The 24900-nt window shown below is 41.3% G+C and overlaps 1 protein-coding gene across 15 annotated transcripts in view; it reads right to left on the reverse strand.

Moving 5' to 3' along the window:
- BCL2L13 (BCL2 like 13) overlaps positions 1 to 24900 on the reverse strand; it is a 304446-nt gene that overhangs the window by 160735 nt on the left and 118811 nt on the right. Inside the window, exons 7-8 of one of the 15 annotated variants that reach the window (XM_080658714.1) lie at positions 15276 to 15371; positions 12669 to 13715 (exon numbers count right to left, since the gene is read on the reverse strand). The exons of the other annotated variants lie outside the window; for them this stretch is intronic. Coding sequence (XP_080514840.1) covers positions 13407 to 13715; positions 15276 to 15371 — 405 coding nt within the window. The 3' untranslated portion in view covers positions 12669 to 13406. Of the gene's footprint in view, positions 1 to 12668; positions 13716 to 15275; positions 15372 to 24900 lie in introns of those variants that run through there. 15 annotated transcript variants of the gene reach the window in all.

Raw genomic sequence — 24900 nt, forward strand, 5'->3', positions numbered from 1 at the left:
CAGGGATGCCCACTCTCACCACACCTGTACGACATAGTACTGGAAGTACTAGCCATTGTAATCAAACAAGAAGAAGAAATAAAAGGCATCTAAATTGGAAAAGAAGAAGTAAAACTTTCCTTATTCTCAGATAACATGATATTATACATAGAAAACCCCAAAGACTCCGTCAAAAAACTACTAGACTTAATAAATGAATTCGGCAATGTAGTAGGATACAAAATTAACACCTAGAAGTCTATGGCTTTTCTATACACCAATAATGAACTCACAGAAAGAGAAATTAAAAAAGCAATCCCACTTACCATTGCAACAAAAAAATTAAGATACCTAGGAATAAACTTCACCAATGAGACAAAAAATCTATACTCAGAAAATTTCAGGACGTTGAAAAACGAAATAGAGGAAGAGATAAACAAATGGAAGAATATACCATGTTCATGGATTGGTAGAATCGACATCATTAAAATGTCCATACTACCCAAAGCAATCTATAAATTCAATGCAATCCCCATTAAAATACCAACGGCATATTTCAAAGACCTAAAAAAAATTCTCCAAAAATTCATCTGGAATAAAAAACGACCCTGAATAGCTGCAGCAATCTTGAAAAAGAAGAACAATGTTGGACGGATCACAATACCAGACATCAAGCTACACTACAAAGCCACTATTCCCAAAACAGCCTGGTACTGGCACAAGAACAGTAATATAGACCAGTGGAACAGAACAGAGAACCCAGAGATCGACACAAGCCAGTATGCTCAATTAATATTTGACAAAGGAGGCAAGAGCATACAATGGAGACAAGACAGTCTCTTCAATAAATGGTGTTGGGAAAACTGGACAGATACTTGCAAAAATATGAAACTAGATCATCAACTTACAACATACACAAAAATAAACTCAAAATGGATAAAGGACTTAAACGTAAGGTGCGAAATCATAAAAATCTTGGAAGCCATAGGCAAAAAAATAGCAGACATCTGTCGTAACGATATCTTTACCGAGATAGCTCCTAGGGCAATGGAAACTAAAGAGAAAATAAATAAATGGGACTACATCAAAATAAAAAGCTTCTGCACAGCAAAAGAAACCATCAAGAAAATAACAAGAAAGCCCACTGCATGGGAGAACATATTTGCCAATGTTATCTCCGATAAGGGTTAAATCTCCAACATTTACAAGTAACTCATACAAATTAACAAAAGGAAGATAAACAATCCAATTAAAAAATGGGCAAAGGGCCAAAACCGGTTTGGCTCAGTGGATAGAGCATTGGCCTGCAGACTGAAAGGTCCCAGGTTCGATTCCGGTCAGGGCACGTACCTTGGTTGCAGGCATCCCCAGTAGGGGGTGTGCAGGAGGCAGCTGATCGATGTTTCTCTCTCATTGATGTTTCTAACTCTCTATCCCTCTCCCTTCCTCTCTGTAAAAAATCAATAAAATATATTTTTTAAAAAATGGGCAAAGGACCTAAATAGACACTTTTTAGAGGACATTCAGAAAGCCAAGAAACATATGAAAACATGCTCAAAGTCACTAATCATCTGAGAGATGCAAATCAAATCAACAATGAGGTGCCATCTCACACCTGTCAGAATGGCTATCATCAAAAAATAAACAAATGACAAGTGCTGGAGAGGATGCAGAGAAAAAGGAACCCTTCTTCACTGCTGGTGGGAATGCAGACTGGTGCAGCCACTGTGAAAAACAGTACGGCATTTCCTCAAAAAATAAAAATGGAACTGCAATTTGACCCAGTAATATCACTTCTAAGAATATAACCCAAGAAAACAGAAATACCAATCAGAAAGGTTATATGCACCCCTATGTTCATAGCAGCACAATTTACAATAGCTAAGATTTGGAAACAGCCTAAATGCCCATCAGCAAATGAGTGGATTAAAAACTGTGGTACAACTACACAACGGAATATTATGCTGCAGCAAAAAAGAAGAAATTCTTACCATTTGCAACAGCATGGATAGATCTGGGGAGCATTATGCTAAGCGAAAAAAGCCAATCAGTGAAAGATAAATACCATATGATCTCACTCATTTATGGATAATAAAGAATATTACAAACTGTTGAACAAAAATAGACAGAGGCAGAGACAACCAAGATGGCAGCATAGGTAAACACCTGAACTTGCTGCCACGCACAACCACATCAAAGCTACAACTAAAGGACAAAACAAATATCATCCAGAACCACAGGAAGGCTGGCTGAGTGGAAACTCTACAACTAGAAGAGAAAAGCGCATTGAGTCCAGTAGGAGTTGCGGAGGTGTGGAAGTACGGAGGTACAGAGGCACGTGCAAAAGAGGCTGGCAACTGGGTACCCTGTTGTCTTTTTCAATCGGGAGGGAGATACAAGCTCCCGACTGCTCTGAACTCCAGTTCCAGGCAAGACTCTGGGGACCCAGACTCATACAAAGATAAACTGGCCTGTCTGATATCAGGCCGGAACGCGAGGGCAGCTTTCTCTCAGAGGTGCTTGCAGCGATCACTGTTCCTGCACGGTGCTGCGGGACACAGAGACCCGGGGGCCTCTTCGGGGCAGGGCTGACGGGCAGCCATTGCTGTTTGCCCCGCCCTGGTGATTCCCTGAGACCCCACCCCACCTAATTTACAACCCCACCCAAGCTGCGTGCAGAGGCTTTTGCATATGAATTGACGGGCCTTTTGCAATCTAAAACGTAACAAACTGAAGCTGGGTCAGAGAGCCTCAGAGCTTCCAAAAGAAGGCCCAAGGATCCACAGCAGCTTGCATTGCTTCACAGCTGGGCCTCATCTGGGCACCTCCAAACCCCAAACGAACAGGAGGAATCTGCAGATCTCTCTGTAGTTCCTGCTGGGTGGCCTCAGGCAGTGGCTAACTTTGCACCTCCTTGGAGATCCAAGAGCCATTGTACCCAGTGGTCAGAGTGAAACCATCCAGATTACAACTCTTCACATCCATTAGAGACACATTCAAGAGGCAGACTCAATGAGCGGCAAAGCCCCACCAAAGCAAGTCCTGCCCCATAAGGGTGTCTCTAGCACAGAATTTCTCCCACTGTAGACACAACTGGTCCTCATAGCCAATTAGCCTGGAGGTCAATTCCTCTCAGTGATACCAACAACAATAAAGGCTTAACTACAACAAGACTGTGCACACAGCCCACAAAGGGGTGCACCCAGAGTGTCCACCTCAGGTGACTGGGGAGGCTGAGCCACTGGGCCCTATACTACACCTAGCACACAAAGCAACTCTATCAACACAGGGAAGCAGCCAAAATGCAGAGACAAAGAAACATGTCACAAATGACAGAAATGAAGGAAAGCAATCTACTGGATATAGAGTTCAAAACCACGGTTATAAGGTTACTCAAGAATCTTCTAGAAACCTCCAAGAAATATAGTGAAACCCTCAAGAATATGAAAAAGGACCAATTAGAAATTAAGCATACACTGACTGAAATAAAGAATAATATACAGAAATCCAACAGCAGACTAGAGGATTGCAAGAATCAAGTCAAAGATTTAAAATACGAAGAAGCAAAAAAACACCCAACTGCAAAAGCAAAAAGAAAAAAGAATCCAAAAAAATGAAGATAGTGTAAGAAGCCTCTGGGAGAACTTCAAGCATACCAACATTCGAATTATGGGGGTGCCAGAAGAAGAGAGAGAGCAAGATACTGAAAACCTATTTGAAGATATAATGACCGAAAACTTCCCCTTCCTGGGGAAAGAAATACACTTACAAGTCCAGGAAGCACAGAGAACCCCAAACAAGAGGAATCCAAAGAGGACCACACCAAGACACATCATAGTTAAAATGCCAAGGGCAAAAGACAAAGAGAGAATCTTAAAAGCAGCAAGAGAAAAACAGTTAGTTACCTACAAGGGAGTACCCATAACAACTGTTAGCTGATTTCTCAACAGAAACTATACAGGCCAGAAGGGAGTGTCAAGAAATATTCAAAGTGATGAACAGCAAGAATCTGCAACCAAGATTACTCTACCCAGCAAAGCTATCATTTAGAATTGAAGGTCAGACAAAGGGCTTCATAGATAAGAAAAAGCTAAAGGAGTTCATCACTGCCAAACCAGTATTATATGAAATGCTGAAGGGTATTCTTTAAGAAGAGGAAGAAGAAGAAAAAGGTAAAGATAAAAATTATGAACAACTGCCGAAACCGGTTTGGCTCAGTGGATAGAGCGTCGGCCTGTGGACTGAAAGGTCCCGGGTTTGATTCCGGTCAAGGGCATGTACCTTGGTTGCAGGCACATCCCCAGTGAGAGGTGTGCAGGAGGCAGCTGATCGATGTTTCTCTCTCATCCATGTTTCTAGCTCTCTATCCCTCTCCCTTCCTCTCTGTGAAATATCAATAAAATATATTAAAAAAAATTATGAACAACAAAGTGACAACAAATACATATCTATCAACAAGTGAATCTAAAAATCAAGTGAATAAAAAATCTGATGAACAGAATAAACTGGTGAATATAATAGAATCAGGGGCATAGAAAGGGAGTGGACTGACAATTCTCGGGGGAAAGGGGTATGGGGGGTGCAGGAAGAGACTGGACAAAAATCATACACCTATGGACTAGGACAATGTCGGGGGGGTAGGACAGGGGGGTGGTAACCGGGTGGACAGGAGCTATAGGGGGAAAAAAGAGGAACACCTGTAATAATCTGAACAATAAGGATTTATTTTAAAAATAGAGGCAAAGAAGCATAGAACAGACTGTCAAACTACAGCGGGAAGGTAGAAGAGGGTTGGCGGGGTAAGAGATCAACCGAAAGACTTGTATGCATGCATATAAGCACAACCAACAGACTCAAGACACTGGGGGCGTGTGGGATGAGGGCAAGTGCTGGGGGGTAGGTGAGGCCGGGGACAGGTCAGTGGGGGAAAAAAAAGAGACATATATACTACTATTTGTAATACCTTAAACAATAAAATTTTTTAAAAATGCAAAAAAAAAAAGAAAACACAACAATCCAAAATCTATGTGACACAGTGAAAGCAGTCTTGAGAGGGAAGTTCATAGCTCTACAGGCCTACCTCAAAAAAACAAGAAAAAATGGTAATAAATTATCTATCCCTACAACTCAAACAATTAGAAAGAGGGCAACAAGAAAGGCCCATAGTAAGAAGGAAGGAAGAAAATAATAAATAACAAAGCAGAAATAAACGACAAAAAGACCAAAAAAAAAACAAAACAAAAGATCAATAAAAACAAAGAGCTGGTTCTTTGATAGGATAAAGAAGACTGATAACCTTCTAGCCAGACTCAACAAGAAGCAAAGATAGAGGACCCTAATAAACAAAATCAGAAATGAAAGCAGTGAAGTAACAACCAACCCCACAGAAATAAAAAGGATTATAAAAAAAATACTATGAACAACTCTATTCCAACAAACTAAACAACCTAGACAAAATGGATATATACTTAAAAACACAAGCTTTCAAAATTCAATCAGGAAGAATCAAAAAAACCTGAATAGGCCAAGAACTCCTGAAGAAATTGAAGCAATAATCAAAAATCTTCCAGCAAAAAAAAAGCCCTGGTCCGGATGGCTTTACAGTGGAGTTCTACCAAGAAATCAAAGAACTAAAACCTATTCTCCTTAGATTATTCCAAAAAATTCAAGAAGAAGGCACACGACAAAGCTCTTTCTATGAAGCCAGCACTACCCTAATTCAAGAACTAGATAAAGACACCATAAAAAAGAGAACCACGGGCCAATTATCCTTGATGAACATAGATGCTAAAAACCTCAACAAAATTTTAGCAAATCAGATCCAGCATTAGAAAGATCATGCACCATGGGGGAGAAACCAAGATGGCGGCATAGGTAAACACCTAAACTGCTGCCTCGCACAACAATTTCAAAACTACAACTAAAAGACAGAACGGACACCATCCAGAACCACAGGAAAGCTGGCTGAGTGAAAATTCTACAACTAGAAGGAAAGAGAAAAGCTCACAGAGAATTGGAGGTACGGCAAAGGGGCTTTGTGCGCGCAGAGAGGAAGGGCGGCTGAGAGCCTGGCTGAATTTCTCTGGCGGAAGGGGGAAGGAAGCCTCCGACCGCACTGAACCCCAGTTCTGACTGCACTGAACCCCAGTTCCGGGCGAACCCCTGGGGACCCACGCTCTTACGGGGGGAGTCTGGACTCTCGGGGTGGAGACTTGGGAGCCGGGGAAGGCGGAGGACTGAAAGTGCGCAGGCGCACACGCGCCAGTGCGCACAAAGGCTGCGGAGGTTGCCACAGGCTTTCCCTAGTGAAAGGGAGTCAGAGGCTCCTAACGGCACTGAGCCCCAGTTCTGACTGCAGTGAACCCCAGTTCCAGGCGAGCCCCTGGGACCCACGCTCTTGTGGGGGGAGTCTGGACTCTCAAGCGGAGACTCGAGCTGGGGAAGGCGGAGGACTGAAAGCGCACATGCGCGCAAGGGCAAGGCTGACAGGAAGCCAAGACTGAGACTCCACCCCATCCAAGCCGAGCACAGAGGCTATTGCAATTTGGCAAGTCTAATCCTATAAGGCTGTCTCCAGCACCGAACTTCTCCCAGCATAGACACAGCTGATCCTTACAGCCAACTGGCCCGGAGGTCAATTCTTCCCAGTGATACCAACAACAATAAAGACTTAATTACAACAAGGCTGTACACAAAGTCTACAAAGGGGTGCACCAAGAGTGTCCACCTCAGGTTAACTGGGGAAGCAGACCCACTGGGCCATATTGGAAACCTAGCACAAATATCTACCTTACCAACTCAGGGAATCAGTGAAAATGCGGCGTCAAAGAATCAGATCACAAATGAAAGAAATGGAGGAAAACAAACGACTGGATATAGAATTCAAAACCACGGTTATAAGACTTTTTAAGAATATCCTAGAAAAGGCCGATAAATATAACAAGACCCTCGAAGATATGAAAAAGGACCAACTAGAAATTAAACATACACTGACTGAAATAAAAAATATTATACAGAGACCCAGAAACAGAATAGAGGAACACAAAAATCAAGTCAAAGAATTGAAATACAAAGAAGCAAAAAACACTCAACCGAAAAAGCAAAAAGCAAAAAAAAAAAATCCAAAAAGTTGAAGATAATGTAAGAAGTCTCTGGGACAACTTCAAGCGTACCAACATCAGAATTATGGGGGTGCCAGAAGAAGAGAGAGAGCAAGATACTGAAAACCTATTTGAAGAAATAATGACCGAAAACTTCCCCCACCTGGTGAAAGAAATAGACTTACAAGTCCAGGAAGCACACAGAACTCCAAACAAAAGGAATCCAAAGAGGACCACACCAAGACACATCATAATTAAAATGCCAAGAGCAAAAGACAAAGAGAGAATATTAAAAGCAGCAAGAGAAAAACAGTTAATTACCTACAAGGGAGCACCCATACGACTGTCAGCTGACTTCTCAACAGAAACTATGCAGGCCAGACGGGAGTGGCAAGAAATTTTCAATGTGATGAATAGCAAGAACCTACAACCAAGATTACTCTACCCAGCAAAGCTATCATTCAGAATTGAAGGGCAGATAAAGAGCTTCACAGATAAGAAAAAGCTGAAGGAGTTCATCACCACCAAACCAGTATTATATGAAATGCTGAAAGGTATTCTTTAAGAAGAGGAAGAAGAAAAAAGTAAAGAGAAAAATTATGAACAACAAATACATATCTATCAACAAGCGAACCTAAAAATCAAGTGAATTAAAAACCTGAGGAACAGAATAATCTGGTGAATATAATAGAATCAGGGGCATAGAAAGGGAGTGGACTGATAATTCTCAGGGGGAAAGGGGTATGGGGGGTTCATGAAGAGAATGGACAAAAATCATACACCTATGGATGAGGACAGTGGGGGGGAGGTAAGGGCAGAAGGTGGGGTGGGAAATGGGTGGAGGGGAGCTATGGGGGGAAAAAGGAGAAATAATTGTAATAATCCGAATAAAGATTTATTTAAAAATAAAATAAAATAAAATAAAATAAATAAAAAAAACATTAAAAAAAAAAGAAAGATCATGCACCATGACCAAGTGGGATTTATTCTGGGGATGCAAGAATGGTAAATATCCGCAAATCAATAAAGGTGATACATCACATAAACAAACTGAGAGACAAAAATCACATAATCATATGAAGAAAAAGCATTTGACAAAATTCAACACCCTTTCTTGATAAAAACCCACAGCAAAGTGGGAATAGAGGGATCAGACCTCAACATAATAAAAGTCTTATATGACAAACCTACAATCAAAATCATACTCAATGGGCAAAAACTAAACTCATTTCCCCTAAGAACAGGAACGCCACTCCTGTTCAGTATAGTACTGGAAGTGCTAGCCATAGCGATCAGACAAGAAGAACAAATAAAAGGTATCCAAACTGGAAAAGAAGTAAAACTGCCTTATTCACAAAACATGATACTGTACATAGAAAACCCCAAAGACTCAATCAAAAAACTATTAGACTTAATAAATGAATTCAGCAATGTAAGCAGGATACAAAATTAACACCCAGAAATCTATGGCCTTTTTATACACCAATAATGAACTCACAGAAAGAGGAACTAAAAAAGCATTCCCATTTACAATGCACCAAAAAAATTAAGACACCTAGGAAGTAAAAGACGTGTCCTCAGAAAACTACAGGACATTGAAAAAAGAGATAGAGGAAGACATAAACAAATGGAAGAATATACTGTGTTAATGATTGGTAGAATCAACATCATTAAAATGTCCATACTATCCAAAGCAATTTATAGATTCAATGCAATCCCCATTAAAATACCAACAGCATATTTCAAAGACCTATAACACACTCCCCAAAAATTCATCTGGAATTTAAAAAGACCGCAAATAGCTGCAGCAATCCTGAAAAAGAAGAACAAATTTGGAGGGATCACAAAGCCATGGTTCTCAAAACTGCCCAGTACTGCCCAAGAACAGACTTATAGACCAATGGAATGGAACGGAGAACCCAGAAATCGACCCAAGCCATTATGATCATTAATATTTGACAAAGGAGGCAAGAGCATACAAATGAGTCAAGACAGTCTCTTTAATAAATGGTGCTGGTAAATTTGGTCAGATACATGCAAAAAAAAAAAAAAAACTAGATCACCAACTTACACCATACACACAAAAAACACCTCAAAATGGATAAACGACTTAAACGTAAGATGGGAAACCATAAAAATCTTAGAAGACTCAATAGGCAGCAAAATATCAAACATATGTCGTAGCAATATCTTTACCGATACAGCTCCTAAGGCAATGAAAACTAAGGAGAAAATAAACAAATGGGACTACCATCAAAATAAAAAGCTTCTGCACATCAAAAGAAACCATCAGCAAAACAACAAGAAAGCCCACTGCATGGGAAAATGTATTTGCCAATGCTATTTCAGATAAGGGTTTAATTTCAAAAATTTATAGAGAACTCATACAACTTAACAAAAGGAAGATAAACAATCCAATCAAAAAATGGGAAAAGGACCGAAATACAGTGTTTCCCCAAAAATAAGACATCCTCTGAAAATAAGACCTACTTTCAGGTTTCCTTCTGAGTGAAATATAAGGCATCCCCCAAAAATAAGGCCCCAGGATCTGTCTCAGAATGAAAATTAATTTACCGTAAACTGGTCGCTAGGGCCACCCCGACAGCGTCTAACAACCAGTGACATTACGCGGAGTCCTGACGTCACTGCTGTGCGGAGGCGGAGCAGAGGTCGGAGTGAGCGGTGAGCGCGGGGAGGGAGAGAGGAGGAGACTTTCACAGATGCATGTAGAAGAACAGGAGGATTAGAGCAGATGGGACGCGGCGAAGGTGGTGAGTGCTGGTCTGTCTCTGGTGACACTACCTGATGCTCGTGGCCACCTTCATGATGACTGAAGGTTCTCAGTCAGTGGCAGACCCTGCTCCAGCCCAGATCCAGGCCCCAGCAAGCCCAGTGACAGTCCCCAGGCAGGCCCCAGGGGGTAAATGTCTGATAAAGGGGTAGGGGGGATGTCTGGTGAAGGTGTTCAGTGGCACAGGGGTGGGGGGAGGGGGATCACTTAAAATGACACAGGAGGATCAAAGGGGGCAATCAAAATGACACAGGAGGATCAGAGGGGACAATCAGAATGACACAGGAGGATCAAAAGGGGTTACTAAAATGGTAATCCCCCCTCTGATTCTCCTGTGCCATTTTGATTCCCCCCTCTGATCCCCCCTGTGTCATTTTGAGTGATCCCCCTCCCCCCACCTTGATACCCCAATTCCTTTTTTTTACCCCTAGAAATGAGCGCAAAAAGAAAAAGCTACTCTGTGGAGTACAAGAAAGGAATCGTGGAAGACTCTTGGGGCCAAAATCTTACTGCTTTCTGCAAAGAGAAGATGTTGAGTATCCGATTGGTCCAAAAATGGCGAGCAGAGTATGGTAACCTCATTGAACAAGTGGACAAGGGAAATGCTAAAAAGCGCAAGTGTGGATCAGGTCGGCAACCATTATTTTCCGAGCTGGAAGACCTGATCTGTGAATGGGTTGTTGACAGGAGAGCAAAGGCTTTGGTTGTGAATAGGGCTCAGATTCAAGAATTTGCCCTTGCAATGGCAACCACAGTTTGACATAGCCCCCGAAGACTTCAAAGCATCACAACACTGGCTGGATAATTTCCTTCAGCGAAGTGAACTGTCTTTAAGAAGATCTACAACATTGTTTAGGTTGGAAGATACTCAAGTTATTAAGCGAGCACTTGCATTTAAGTCCTTTATTGATGATGCTGACTTCTCTAAATACAATCTTTCCAACATGATTGCTATGGATGAAACTGCAGTGTTTATGGGCCAATCATCTCAAACAACAATTGAACAGCGGGGTACCTCCTTAGCGTACATTCCCTCCACTACTTACTAAAGTGCACGTGTTTCCTGTATTTTGGCAATTCGTCTGGATGGCACTAAAATCCCACCTTTAATCATTTCTAAGGGCAAGAAGGAAAAGATTGAACGTGTTTTGGGCGTTTTTATTCCTGAAACTGAAAAGGCCTGGGCCACACAAGCAGTTATAAGGAAGTGGGTCGATTTAATGCTGCCATTTGTTATGCGAGGGAGCCAAAGAGGTCTGCTAGTCTGGGATGTAGCCAGCACTCACCGCGCTAAAGACATGAAGACATTTCTTCACGAAAGAAAAATAGATCAGATAATGATTCCCGCAGGAATGACGGCCTATCTCCAGACTCTTGATATTGCAATAAACAAGCCATTCAAAGACAATTTGCGCATGGAAATTAATGACTACATTGAAAATAGAATGGAGAGAAATCAGCGTGGAAACTTTGTGAAACCTAAACTGCAAGAAGTTGTGACTTGGGTGAAGGATTCATGGGAGAAAATCACTGACAGTTGCATTGCAAATGCACTGCGAGCAGGCTACCTTGGCAACAAGTACTCATTTAAAGACAGTGCTATTGCTAAACATGAGAGATTTGGTCCACTGATTCTGAAAGAAATGGAGTCACAAGAAATTCACCAGGAAATTCAGGAATTGGATTGTTATGATGATGCTCCAGAAGATGATGACATGATTGTCACTGAATAAATGAGTAAATTCTTGATACTGTAGGATTCTCAGTTTGTCTGGTTTGTGTTGACAACTACCGTACTACCATACCGTATACAGGTAATAAATTTCCTTTATTTTCATTTAACAATAAATGTGTACCGTATTCTTCTTCATGGAAAAATAAGACATCCCCTGAAAATAAGACCTAGTGTGTCTTTGGGGGCAAAGATTAATATAAGACACTGTCTTATTTTCGGGGAAACACGGTAGACACTTTTTTAAAGAGGACATACAGAAGGGCAAGAGAGATATGAAAACATGCTCAAAGTCGCTAATCATCCAAGAGATGCAAATCAAAACGACAATGAGGTACCATCTCACACCTGTCAGAATGGCTATCATCAACAAATCAACAAACGAGAAGTGCTAGTGAGGATGTGTAGAAAAAGGAACCCTCGTGCACTGCTGGTGGGAATGCAGACTGGTGCAGCCACTGTGGAAAACAGTATGGTGTTTCCTCTAAAAATTAAAAATGGAACTTCCTTTGACCCAGTAATCTCACTTCTAGGAATATATTCCAAGAAAACAGAAACACAAATCAGAAAGGATATATGCACTCCTATGTTCATAGCAGCACAATTTACCACAGCTAAGATTTGGAAACAGCCTAAATGCCCATCAGCAGATGAGTAGATTAGAAAACTGTGGTATATCTACACAATGGAATACTACACTGCTATGAAAAGAAGGAATTTTATCATTTGCAACAGCATGGATGGAACTGGAGAGCATTATGCTGAGCAAAATAAGCCAGTTGGAGAAAAATAAATATCACATGATCTCACTTATATGTGAGATATAATGATTAACATAAACTGATGTACAAAAATAGATCCAGAGACAAGGGGCAGGGGAGGGGAGGTTAGAGAGCAACGAAAGGATTTGTATGCATGCATATTAGCATAACCAATGGACACAGACACTGGGGCAATGGGGGCTTGCCCTCAGGGTTGGGAGTGGCAGGGGGGGTCAATGGGGGAAAACGGAGACATATGTAATACTTTTTTTGTTGTTGTTGTTTCTTAGTGTTTTATTTTTTTTGTACACAGAGAATAGGGAATTTCAGTATTTTTACATACATTTTAGCAAACAAGTTTTGATCTATTGGCTTCTTGGTGCAGTAATGCAACGGCAATCCCCTCTGGTGCCACAGGCTCATATGACTACAAGGAAGCTGTGAACACTAATTTCTTAGGAGGTGAGGCCAGCCCCATAGGAACTTCTCTTGCATCCCTCTGGTAGACCATGTTTCATAAATACTTAGAATTTTTTTCCTCAAATGAATCATTAGACGTTAAAAACGGAACAACAGAGTCACAAAGGGTCACATGCTTTTCAGCAGAAAGCATTGTACCTTACTAGGCGACTACCACAGTGCAGGCCTGACAGCCTGAAAATATGCTCAGGGGGTTAGTCAATATCATCTGTATTTGGTTATGGAAAAGGCTCTCTTTTTTAAAAAATCCAAAGTGCATAGTGAGAACAAATCAAAGCTTTTTTTCCTTTTTCTTTTCAGCATCAGTTTCATCTAAGCATCCTTCTAAGCCAGGACTACTCAGATGCCTTGCCTTTGTCCTCCCCACCCTCCAAAAATAAAAAATTTAAATAAAATAAAAAATAATTAAAATGTCAAGCAATTTAGACATTCATCAGCCTGGTAAACAAACTTTGCCAGCAAACAGAAGTCCTACAATTGTAAAGAAAATCGGTAACACAAAAAGTACATATGATGACCCAGCTACTGTGTTGTTGGGTAATTTATAAGGTTGACCTCCAACTTTACTGATATATAATCCTATTGGAAATATTAGGGCAGCCATACAGAAAAGGGTCATTCCAGTGAATGCTATCCATCGAGCATATTTTGTAGCTTCTCTTCACCAGTGGGAAGCCACCAGCAAACCATATGTGATAGTCAATGAAATGATTCCCATGAAGATAAAAAACAGTGTGGTGACCCACTCCGGGAGAAGCCGAGGTGGGATGCACATTCGGTCTCGTCCATGGATTGTTTGACACTGTCACACAAGGCCCACAGTGAGTGCTCCCGCGGACTCCCCGGTGTTGATCCAGTTGGGGTTGGCGATGCTGGCGATGGTGAAGATATCGGCGGTGAGAAAGAGACATCCTGAGATGATGGTCAGTTTATCCATCTCCCCGCCCCGTTCCCCCCAGCCCTCAAGCCCCAGGCAGACTGCGGCCTCATGCCTCACACCCCATGGGCCGCCGCCGGGGCCCGGAGTCCCCGCGCCGCTCGTGCGCCTGGGCCATATGTAATACTTTAAACAATAAAAAAAATCAAATCAACAATCTGGAATATAAGGAAGCCAAAAACACCCAGTCTGAAGAGCAAAAAGAAAAAAGAATCCAAAAATATGAAGATAGTGTAAGAAGCCTCTGGGACAACTTCAAGCATACTAATACTCACATTATGCAGGTGCCAAAAGGAGAAGAGAGAGAGCAAGAAACTGAAAACCTATTTGAAGATATAATGACAGAAAACTTCCCCCACCTGGTGAAAGAAATACACTTACAAGTCCAGGTAGCGCAGAGAACCCCAAACAAGAGGAATCCAAAGAGGACCACACCAAGACACATCATAATTAAAATGCCAAGAACAAAAGACAAAGAGAGAATCTTAAAAGCAGCAAGAGAAAAACAGTTAGTTACCTACAAGGGAGCACCCATACGATTGTCAGCTGATTTCTCAACAGAAACTATGCAGGCCAGAAGGGAGTGGCAAGAAATAATCAAAGTGATGAATAGCAAGAACCTACGACCAAGATTACTCTACCCAGCAAAGCTACATTTAGAATTGAAGGTCAGACAAAGAGCTTCATAGATAAGAAAAAGCTAAAGAAGTTCATCACCGCCAAACCAGTATTATATGAAATGCTGAAGGGTATTAAGAGGAAGAAAAAGGTAAAGATAAAAATTATGAACAACAAAGTGATAATAAATACATATCTATCAACAAGTGAACCTGAAAAACAAAATAAATGAGTAAGAAATGTAATGAACAAAATAAACTGATGAATAAAATTGAACGAGGGGCATGGAAGCATAAAATAGACTGACAAATCTCAGAAGGAAGGCAGGAGAGGGGGCAGGAAGAGATTAACGAAAGATCTTATATCTAGGGACACAGAGTAGGATGGTGAATGCCTGGAGCAGGGTGGTAACTGGGTTGGAGAGACAAAGGAGACATCTGTATACTCTGAACAATAAAGATTTTTTTAAAAAGAATAATAATATATTTTCTAGAGATATGTATATGTTTATACATATATATGTGTGTTGGAAGTATAACTTTAAAAAAGTAGGAATTATTATTGTTAAGCAGGTAGAATCATGTAGAAATCTAGGAGTGACATAAGAGAAAATTAAAGTGTTGGCTGTGAACTTTTCAAGGATTGGGATAGTAGATACATACATTTTTTTTTTTATTGTTTGAAGTATTACAAATAGTAGTACATGTGTCTCCTTTTATTTTTCCCCATTGACCTCCCCCCGGCCTCCCCTACCCCCCAGTACATGCCTTTACCTGCCCCCCCCCCCCCAGTGTCTTGTATCCATTGGTTATGCTTATATGCATGCATACAAGTCTTTCGGTTGATCTCTTAGAGGCCCCCCCGCAACCTCCCCTACCTTCCCGCTGTAGTTTGACAGTCTGTTCAATGCTTCTTTGCCTCTGTATCTATTTTTTCCCCATTTCTTTCCTTTAAAAAATCTTGCCTCTGCAGACTAGAAATAAACATATAATAACAAAAAATGTTTGAGTCCCAAGATATATACATATTAATTTTATTAATCCTCATCCCTTAATCATTTATAAACTTTTTGTTAGTATGAAATGTTTCATAATTAAAACTATTTAAAGCACTACTTAAAAACACCACATAGCACCCTGGATGGAGTGGATATGTTGGTTGAAGCATTGTCCTGTGTACCGAAGGGTCGTAGGTTTGATTCCCAGTAGGGCCACATACCTAGGTTGTAGGTTCAATCCCACTCTCTGGGTGTGTGTGGGAGGCAACCAATAAATGGTTCTCTCTCACATTGATGTTTCTCTCTCCTTCTCTTCCCCCTCTCTTCCACTGTCTTTCCCTCTCTGTAGAATCAATAAAAAACGTAACCTCAGGTGAGTATCAAAATCAAATAAATAGCCCTAGCTGGTTTGGTTCAGCGGATAGAGCGTCAACCTACAGACTGAAGAGTACTAGGCTCAATTTCAGTCAAGGGCACTTACATCAGTTGCAGGCTTGATCCACAGTCCTTGTCAGAGCGCATTCAGGAGACAACCAATAGATATTCTCTCACAAATCCATGTTTCTCTCTTTCTCTCCTCCTTTCTCTCCTCTCTTTCTCTCCTCCTTTCTCTCCACTCTCTCTAAAAACCAATGGAAAAATATCCTCAGGTGAGGATTAACAAAAAAAAATTGAAAATAAATAAGTAAATAAATACCACATCACAATTAACTATATGTAAAATATTAGTAGTACAGAGGAGCCACACTGCACCTTTCCCCATACCATTCTATCCCCAGGGCTGCCTCTACCCCTCTCTCCCTCTAAAAAATAAAAATAAAAGAATATATTAGTAGTATAACTTAACATGTGGAATAGTCTTTCTATTGGTCAGTATTAAATAATGTTAAATAATATTAAAGAGATTAAATCTATCCTTCATTTTTTTTTGTAAAGAAAAGATTTTTTTTGGAAGTACAGCTCATAATAAAGAACACAGATTAGGGGAAGCTGAGGATTGAATCAGGGAATTAGAGGACAGGGTAGAAAGAAAATCACTCAATCAGAGAACCAAAAATAAAAATGAAAAAAAACAATTAAAAAACAAAAGAATAGCTTAAGGGAGCTGTGGGACAACATGAAAGGTAAAATATTCCAATGGCAGGTATGTCAGAGGAGGCAGGAAGGGAGAAATGGATAAAGAATGTGTTTAAAGAAATAATAGCAGAAAACTTCCCTAACCTGGTAAGGAAAAAGTCACACAAGTCAAAGAGGCACAGAGAACACCAAGCAAGAAGAACCCAAACAGGCCCAGACCCAAACACATCATAATTAAAATGCCAAAAATTAAAGACAAAGATAGAATCTTAAAGGCAGCAAGAGAAAAGCAATTTGTTACCTACAAAGGAGCTCCCATAAGACTATCAACTGATTTCTCATCAGAAACTCTACAGGCCAGTAGGTAATGTCATTAAGTACTTAAGATAATGGAAAGCATGGATCTGAAACCAAGATTATTATATCTAGCAAGGCTTTCATTCGAAGTAGATGGTCAAATAAAGAGCTTCTCACACACAAAAAAAAAGGCTAAGGAGTACATTACCACCAAGTCAGCATTATAAGAAATGCTAAAGGGACTACTGTAAAGAAAAGAAGAAATAGAGAGAAACCTAAGCATACAGAATTAAAATGGCAATAAAGAAGTACCTATCAATAATTACCTTCAAAAGATTAAATGCTCCAATCAAAAGACATAGGGTAGCTGAATGTATACAAAAACATGACCCAACTACATGATGTCTACAAAAGACTCACCTCAGAACAAAAGACTCACACAGGATGAAAGTGAAGGGATGGTAAAACAAACGGGGGGAGGGGGGGTGGGGAACTGGAGTAGCAATACTCATATCTGACAAAATAGACTTCAAAATGAACTTCATCACAAAATGAACTCCATCACAAGAGACAACAAAGGTCACTACATAATACTAAAGGGACCAATCCAACAAGAGGATATAACCTGATAAACATACATGCACCCAATATAGGAGCACCTAAATGTATAAAAAAAAACTTTAAGGGCTTTAAGGGAGAGTTTGACAACAACACTGTCATAGTAGGGGACTTTAACACCCCACTGACTTCACTGGATAGATCTTACAGACAAAAAATTAACAAGAAAACAGTGCTCTAAAGAACACACTGGATCAGATGGATTTAATTGATATTTATAGAACATTTCACCCCAACACTGCAGAATATACATTCTTCTCAAGTACACAAGAATCATTCACAAGAACAGACTATATTTTAGACACAAAACAAGTTAAAGGAGATTGCAATCAGGATAGGAAGATGGAGGCATAAGTAAATGCCTGTACTCACCATCTCCCACAACCACATCAAAATTACAACTCAAATACAGAAAAAAACATCATCCAGAACCGCTGGAAAGCTGGCTGAATGGAAGTCCTACAACTAGAGAAGTAAAGAAGAAAGAGCACTAAGACTGGTAGGAGGTGCGGAGTTGCAAAACAGGCTAGTCCGGCACCCACATGTGCCGTTTTTGAGTGTGTGTTTTTATTGTTTACAGTACTATATACCCCTCCCCGGCCACTCCCACCCCCCAGTGTCCATGTCCATTGGTTATGCTAATATGCATGCATACAAGTCCTTTGGTAGATCTCTTACACCCCTTCTCACCCTCCCCTGCCTTCCCTTTGAGGTTTGACGGTCCATTTGGTGTTTCTCTATCTCTGGATCTATTTTTGTTCATCAGTTTATGTTGTTCTTTATATTCCATAAATGAGTGAGATCATGTGATATTTATCTTTCTCCGAATGGCTTATTTCGCTTAGCATAATGCTCTTCAGGTCCATCCATGCTGTTGCAAATAGTAAAAGTTCCTTTGTTTTTATAGCAGCATAGTATTCCATTGTGTAGATATACCACAGTTGTTGTTTTTTGGTTTTGTTTTTTTTTGTGTGTGTTTTTTTAAAAATATATTTTATTGATATTTTACAGAGAGGAAGGGAGAGGGACAGAGAGCTAGAAACATCGATCAGCTGCCTCCTGCACACCTCCCACTGGGGATGTGCCCGCAACCAAGGTACATGCCCTTGACAGGAATCGAACCCGGGACCCTTCAGTCTGCAGGCCGAGCTCTATCCACTGAGCCAAACCGGTTTTGGCATACCACAGTTTTTTAATCTACTCATCTGCTGATGGGCACTTAGCAGATGAGTAGATTAAAAAATCTACTTTTTTAATTGGGAGGGAGATCGCACCTGCGGAGGCCAACCAGAGGAGAAAGGGGTCCCAGCCCCACACCAGACCCTCAGCCCACGGTCCCAGAGCTGAGAAAAGAAGTCCCTACGGACAGTAAGAACTGCAGGCTGTAAAAACTAGTGTGGACTGGGGCTCTGTGACACAGAGGCTGCTGGAGACCCAGCTGTTCCTCTTAAAAGACCAGCACCATGAACTGAACTTACAAGGTCCCGCTTCCTCCCGCCCCCTCTGAGTTCCAGCACTAGGATGAGGCACAAGGGAACACAGACACATACGAGGAGGAACTGGATTGTCTGACATCCGGGAAGGAACTGAGGCCGCTTTCTCCCAGACAAAGGTGCTCGCAGGGATCATTGTTCCTGTGCTGGGACCTCCTTGATCGAAGGACTGACTGGCAGCCATTTCTGTTTGCTCCCCCCTCGTGATTCCCTAACACCCGGCCTCATCCAATTTACAACCAAATTCAAGCTGGGTGCACAGGCTTTTGCATTTGAATGGACTGTCCCTGCTCAGGAGCATAAAATCTCTCAAAACAAGTTGCAGCTAGGTCAAGGAGCCCCAAACCTAAAAGCCCAAGACCCAGCACCAGGACCAGCCTGGCTTGATTCATACTTGGGCCTCATCTGGGCACTTCCAAACCCGATGCAAAGAGGAGGAATCTGCAGTTCTCTCTGTAGTTCCTGCAGGGTGGCCCATCAGTGGCTGACTTTGCACCTCCCTGGACACCCAAGAGCCAGTATACCCAGTGGTCAGTGTTAAACCATACCAGATTACAACTCTACACATCCACAAGTGACACACTCAAGGGGCAGAATCAGTGAGCACCAAAGCCCCACTAAAGCAAGTCCTGCTCCATAGGGGTGTCTCCTTCACAGCACCTCTCCCAATGTAGTCGCAGCTGATCTTCACAGCCAGTTGGCCTGGAAGTCAATTCCTCCCAGTGACACCAATAGGAATCAAGTCTCAACTAAAACAAAATGGTGCTCACAGCCCACAAAGGGATGAACCTAGAGCTCCCAGCTAAGGTGACTAGGGAGGCTGAGCAACTGGACCTTATAGAATACCTACTACACAAGGCCACTCTACCAACTCAAGGAGACATAGTAGCTTTACCCAACACATAGAAACAAACACAGGGAAGCAACCAAAATGCGGAGACAAACATGTCACAAATGAACTAAGGGTTCAAATCGACGGTTATAAAGTTATTCAAAAATCTTCTAGAAACCTCTAATGGACTTAGTAAGACTTTCAAGGATCTTAGTGAGAATGGCAAATATATATGTGTGTGTGTGTGTGTGTGTGTGTATAGATATATATATATGTATATGTGTGTGTATGTATATATATGGAAAAGGACCATTCAGAAATTAAGCATACACTGACTAAAATAAAGAACAATAGACAGCGATTCAACAGTAGAGAAGAGGATTCCGAGAATCAAATCAACGATTTGAAATATGAGTAAGCAAAAAACTCCCCAGAATCCAAAAATATGAAGCTAGTGTAAGGAGCCTCTGGGGCAACTTCAAGAATACCATTTTTAGCATTATGGGGGTGCCAGAAGGAACAGAGAGAGCAAGATATTGAAAACCTATTTGAAGAAATAATGACAGAAAACTTCCCCTACCTGGTTGCCATGACCTGTGTGATGGGTTCAGGATGACTTGAAGGAGGGCCGACAACACATTAAATACACTATACAAAAATATGAATTTGGAAGGCATTGGGGGGCCAGGTGGAAACTCTTTTGTGAATAGGAATACTGAGTCCTGACCTAGTCCGTTTTTATTTGCTTTGAATACATATTTTCCCTTTAGTAATGCATACAGGCAGATCAAAGGTAAAGTTTGGTAAATAATGTAGATTATCAGGTCAGAAAATCACCTGGAGCCATCGCAATCACAGCTGGTGCTGATATTCAGCCCTGCAGAATATCAAATTCTATTGGTCTTCATATGTCTCTTTCTTATGCTAACTGCTGTTTGCTTTAGCCTCTGGCACCTCATGAAAGAAATAGACTTACAAGTCCAGGAAACACAGAGAATCCCACAAGAGAATTCCAAAGAGGACCACACCAAGACCCATCATAAATACAATGCCAAGGGCTAAAGACAAAGAAAGAATATTAAAAGCAGCAAAAGGAAAGCAGTTAGTTACCTACAAGGGAATGCCCATAGGACTGTCAGCTGATTTCTCAACAGAAACTATGCAGGCCAGAAGGGAGTGGCAAGAAATATTCAAAGTGATGAATATAGCAAGGACATACAAGCAAGGTTACTCTACCCAGCAAAGCTATAATTTAGAATTGAAGGTCAGATAAAGAGCTTCACAGACAAGAAAAAGCTAAAGGAGTTCATCACCACCAAACCAGTATTACATGAAATGTTGAAGGTTGTTCTTTAAGAAGAGGAAGAAGAGTTAAAAGAAAAAGGTAAAGAATATGAACAAGATGGCAACAAATACATACCTATCAACAATTAAATCTAAAAATAAATGAATGTGGAATATAATAACATAAACTGATGTACAAAAATAGATTCAGAGACATAGAAGCATCGAACAAATGTCAAACCTTAGAGGAAAGGCAAGGGAGGAGAGGGGGTAACAGATCAACCAAAGGACTTGTATGCATGCATATAAGCATAACCAATGTATAGAGACAGTAGGGGGGTAAGGGCATGTGCTGGGGAGTGGGAGTGGATGGGGAGAGGCCAATGGGTGAAAAAGGAGACATATGTAATACTTTAAAAAATAAAGAATTTAAATTTTAAAAAAAAGAAGATTGCAATCATATCAAGCATCTTCTAAGATCACAATGGAATGGAATTAGAAATCAACTACAGTAAAAACATCCCAAAACATTCTAACCCAAGGAGGCTCAATAGCATCTTAATAAACAACTAGAGGCCCAGGGCACGAAATTCGTGCACAGAGGCGGGGGGGTGTCCTTCAGCCCAGCCTGCACCCTCTCCAATCTGGGACCCCTCAAGGAATGTCCAACTGCCCGTTGGACAGTTGGACATCCCTCTCACAATCCAGGACTGCTGGCTCCCAACCGCTTGCCTGCCTGCCTGCCTGATTGCCCCTAACCACTTCTGCCTGCCAGCCTGATCACCCCCTAACCACTCCCCTGCCAGCCTGATCGACACCTAACTGTTCCCCTGCCGGCACAACGGCCCCTAACTGCCCCCCCTTTCAGGCCTGGTCCCCCTGAACTGCCCTCCCCTGCAGGCCTGGTCCCTCCCAACTGCCCTCCCCTGCTGGCCTGGTTCCCCCCAACTGCCCTTCCCTGCAGGCCTGGATCCCCTCCAACTGCCCTCCCCTGCAGGCCTGGTCACCCCCAACTGACCTCCTCTGCCGGCTTGGTCACCACTAACCGCCCTCCCTTTCAGGCCTGGTCCCTCCCAACTGCCCTCCCCTGCTGACCTGATTGCCCACAACTGCCCTCCCCTGCTGGCCACCTTGTGTGTTGGAGTGATGGTCAATTTGCATATTACCTCTTTATTATATAGGATGATTATATAGGATGAATGGTTTACCAATGAGATCAAGAAAGAAATAAAAATCTTTCTGGAAAAAAATGAAAATGAAGACATAACAACCCCAAATTTATGGGACACAGTTATAGCAGTTCTGAGAGGAAATTCATAGCACTACAGGCCTACCTCAAAAAACACAAAAAATTAATAATAAACCTTTTAATCCTACAACTTGAAGAACTAATAAGAGAACAAGAAAAGCCCAGAGTAAGTAGGAAAGAAATAATGAAGATTAAAGCAGAAATAAATGACATGAAGACTAAAACACACACACACACACACACACACACACACACACACACACACACATTAAATGAAACCAAGAGCTGGTTCTTTGAAAGGAAAAACAATATCGATGAGCCGTTAGCCAGACTCATCAAGAAACAAAGAGAGAGGACCCAAATAAGTAAAATAAGAAATGAAAGCAATAAAATACCAACTGACAACACAGAAATACAAAGGTTTATAAGCAAATACTATGAACGACTATATGCCAACAAGATGGACAATGAGGATGAAATGGAAAAATTCCTAGCAAAATACAATTTCCCAAAACTGAATCAGGAAGAATCAGAAAACCTGAATAGGCTAGTAACAACTGAGGAAGTGGAAGCAGTAATCAAAAAACTCTCAGCAAACAAAAGCCTAGGTCTGGACAGTTTGACAGGGCAGTTTTATCAAACATTCAAAGAAGAACTAATACTAATATACTCAAACTATTCCCAAAAAATCCAAGAGGAAGGAACACATCCAAGCTCTTTTTATAAGGCCGGCATTATCCTAATTCCAAAACCAGATAAAGACACTGCAAAGAAAGAATTACAGACCAATATCTATGAAGAACATAGATGCTAAAATACTCAAAAATACTAATAAATCAGATCAAGCAATATATTAAGAAGATCATACAACATGACCAAGTGGGATTTATTCCAGGGATGCTAGGCTGGTACAATATGATGAAATCAATAAATGTGATATATTACAAATTGAAAGGCAGAAATCACACAATCATATCAAATAATGCAGAAGAAGCATTCGTCAAAATCTAACACCCATCCTATATAATAAAAGCCTAGGTGGCCTCACGTGATGTCGCCACAAGATGGCCACCACAAGATGGCTGCCCTCACATCATCATAAGATGGCTGCCACAAGATGGCAGGCAGGGGAGGGCAGTTGGAGGTGAGATCAGGCCTGCAGGGGAGGGCAGTTGTGGGCAACCAGGCCTGCAGCGGAGGGCTGCTGGGGCAACCAGGCCTGCAGGGGAAGACAGCTGGGGGCGACCAGGCCAGCAGGGGAGGGCAGTTGAGGGTGACCAGGCCTGCAGGGGAGGGCAGTTAGGGGCGATCAGGCTGGCAGGGGATGGCAGTTGGGGGCGATTGGGCTGGCAGGGGAGGGCAGCTGGGGGCGATTGGGCCATTAGGTGTCAATCAGGCCAGCAGAGGAGCAGTTAGGGGGCGATCAGGCTGGCAGGAAGAAATGGTTAGGGGCAATCAGGCAGGCAGGCAGGCAAGCGGTTAGGAGCAAGCAGTCCCAGATTGTGAGAGGGAGGGCACAGGCTGGGCTGAGGGGCACCCCCCACCCCGTGCACAAATTTCTTGCACCAGGCCTCTAGTTTTTTATAAAATCTTTCAGCAAAGTGGGAATAGAGGGAGCATATCTCAACATAATAAAGGCCATATGTGACAAAACTACACCAAACATACTCAATGGGCAAAAACTAAAACCATTTCCCCTATAAATAAGAATGAGACAGGGATGTCTGCTTTCACCACTGTTATTCAACACAGTACTGGAAGTCTTGGCCACAGCGATCAGACAAGAAGAAATTAAAGGTATCCAAATTGGAAATGAGGAAGTAAAACTCTCATTATTCGCAGAAGACATAATATTGTACATAGAAAACTCTAAAGACTCCACCAAAAAAACTACTAGACTTAATAAATGAATTTGGCAATGTAGCAGAATACAAAATCAACACCCAAAAATTGATGGCTTTTTTATACATCAATAATGAATTCTCAGAAACAGAAACAAAATAAACAATTCCACTTACCATTTCAAAAAAAATATTAAGACACTTAGGAATAAACTTAACCAAGGAAGTAAAAAACGTATACTGGGAAAACTATAGGATATTGAAAAAAGAGATAGAGCAAGATGTAAATAAGTGGGGAAAAATACAGTGTTCACAGATTAATAGGATTAATATCATTAAAATGTCCATACTACCCAAATCAATCTACAAATTCAATGAAATCCCTATTAAAATAACAATAGCATATTTCACAGATCTAGAACAAATACTCCAAAAATTTATATGGAACCAGAAAGACCCCGAATAGCTGCAGCAAACTTGAGAAAGAAGAACGTAATTGGAGGAATCACAATACCAGATATCAAGTTATACTACAAAGCCACCGTAATCAAAACAGCCTGGCATTGGCACAAAAACAGGCATGTAGATAAATGGAACAGAAAAGAGACCCTAGAAATTGAACCAAGCCTTTACACTCTATTAAAATTTGACAAAGTAGGCAAGAAAATACAATGGAGTCAAGACAGTCTCTTCAATAAATGAAGTTTGGAAAATTGGACAGATACATGTGAAAAAATGAAACTAGATCACCAACTTATAGCATACACAAGAATAAATTCAAATGGATAAAAGATTTACATGTAAGTTGTGAAAC

The sequence above is a fragment of the Plecotus auritus genome (genome assembly GCF_963455305.1).
Source record: "Plecotus auritus genome assembly, chromosome: 3".
Lineage (NCBI taxonomy): Eukaryota > Metazoa > Chordata > Mammalia > Chiroptera > Vespertilionidae > Plecotus > Plecotus auritus.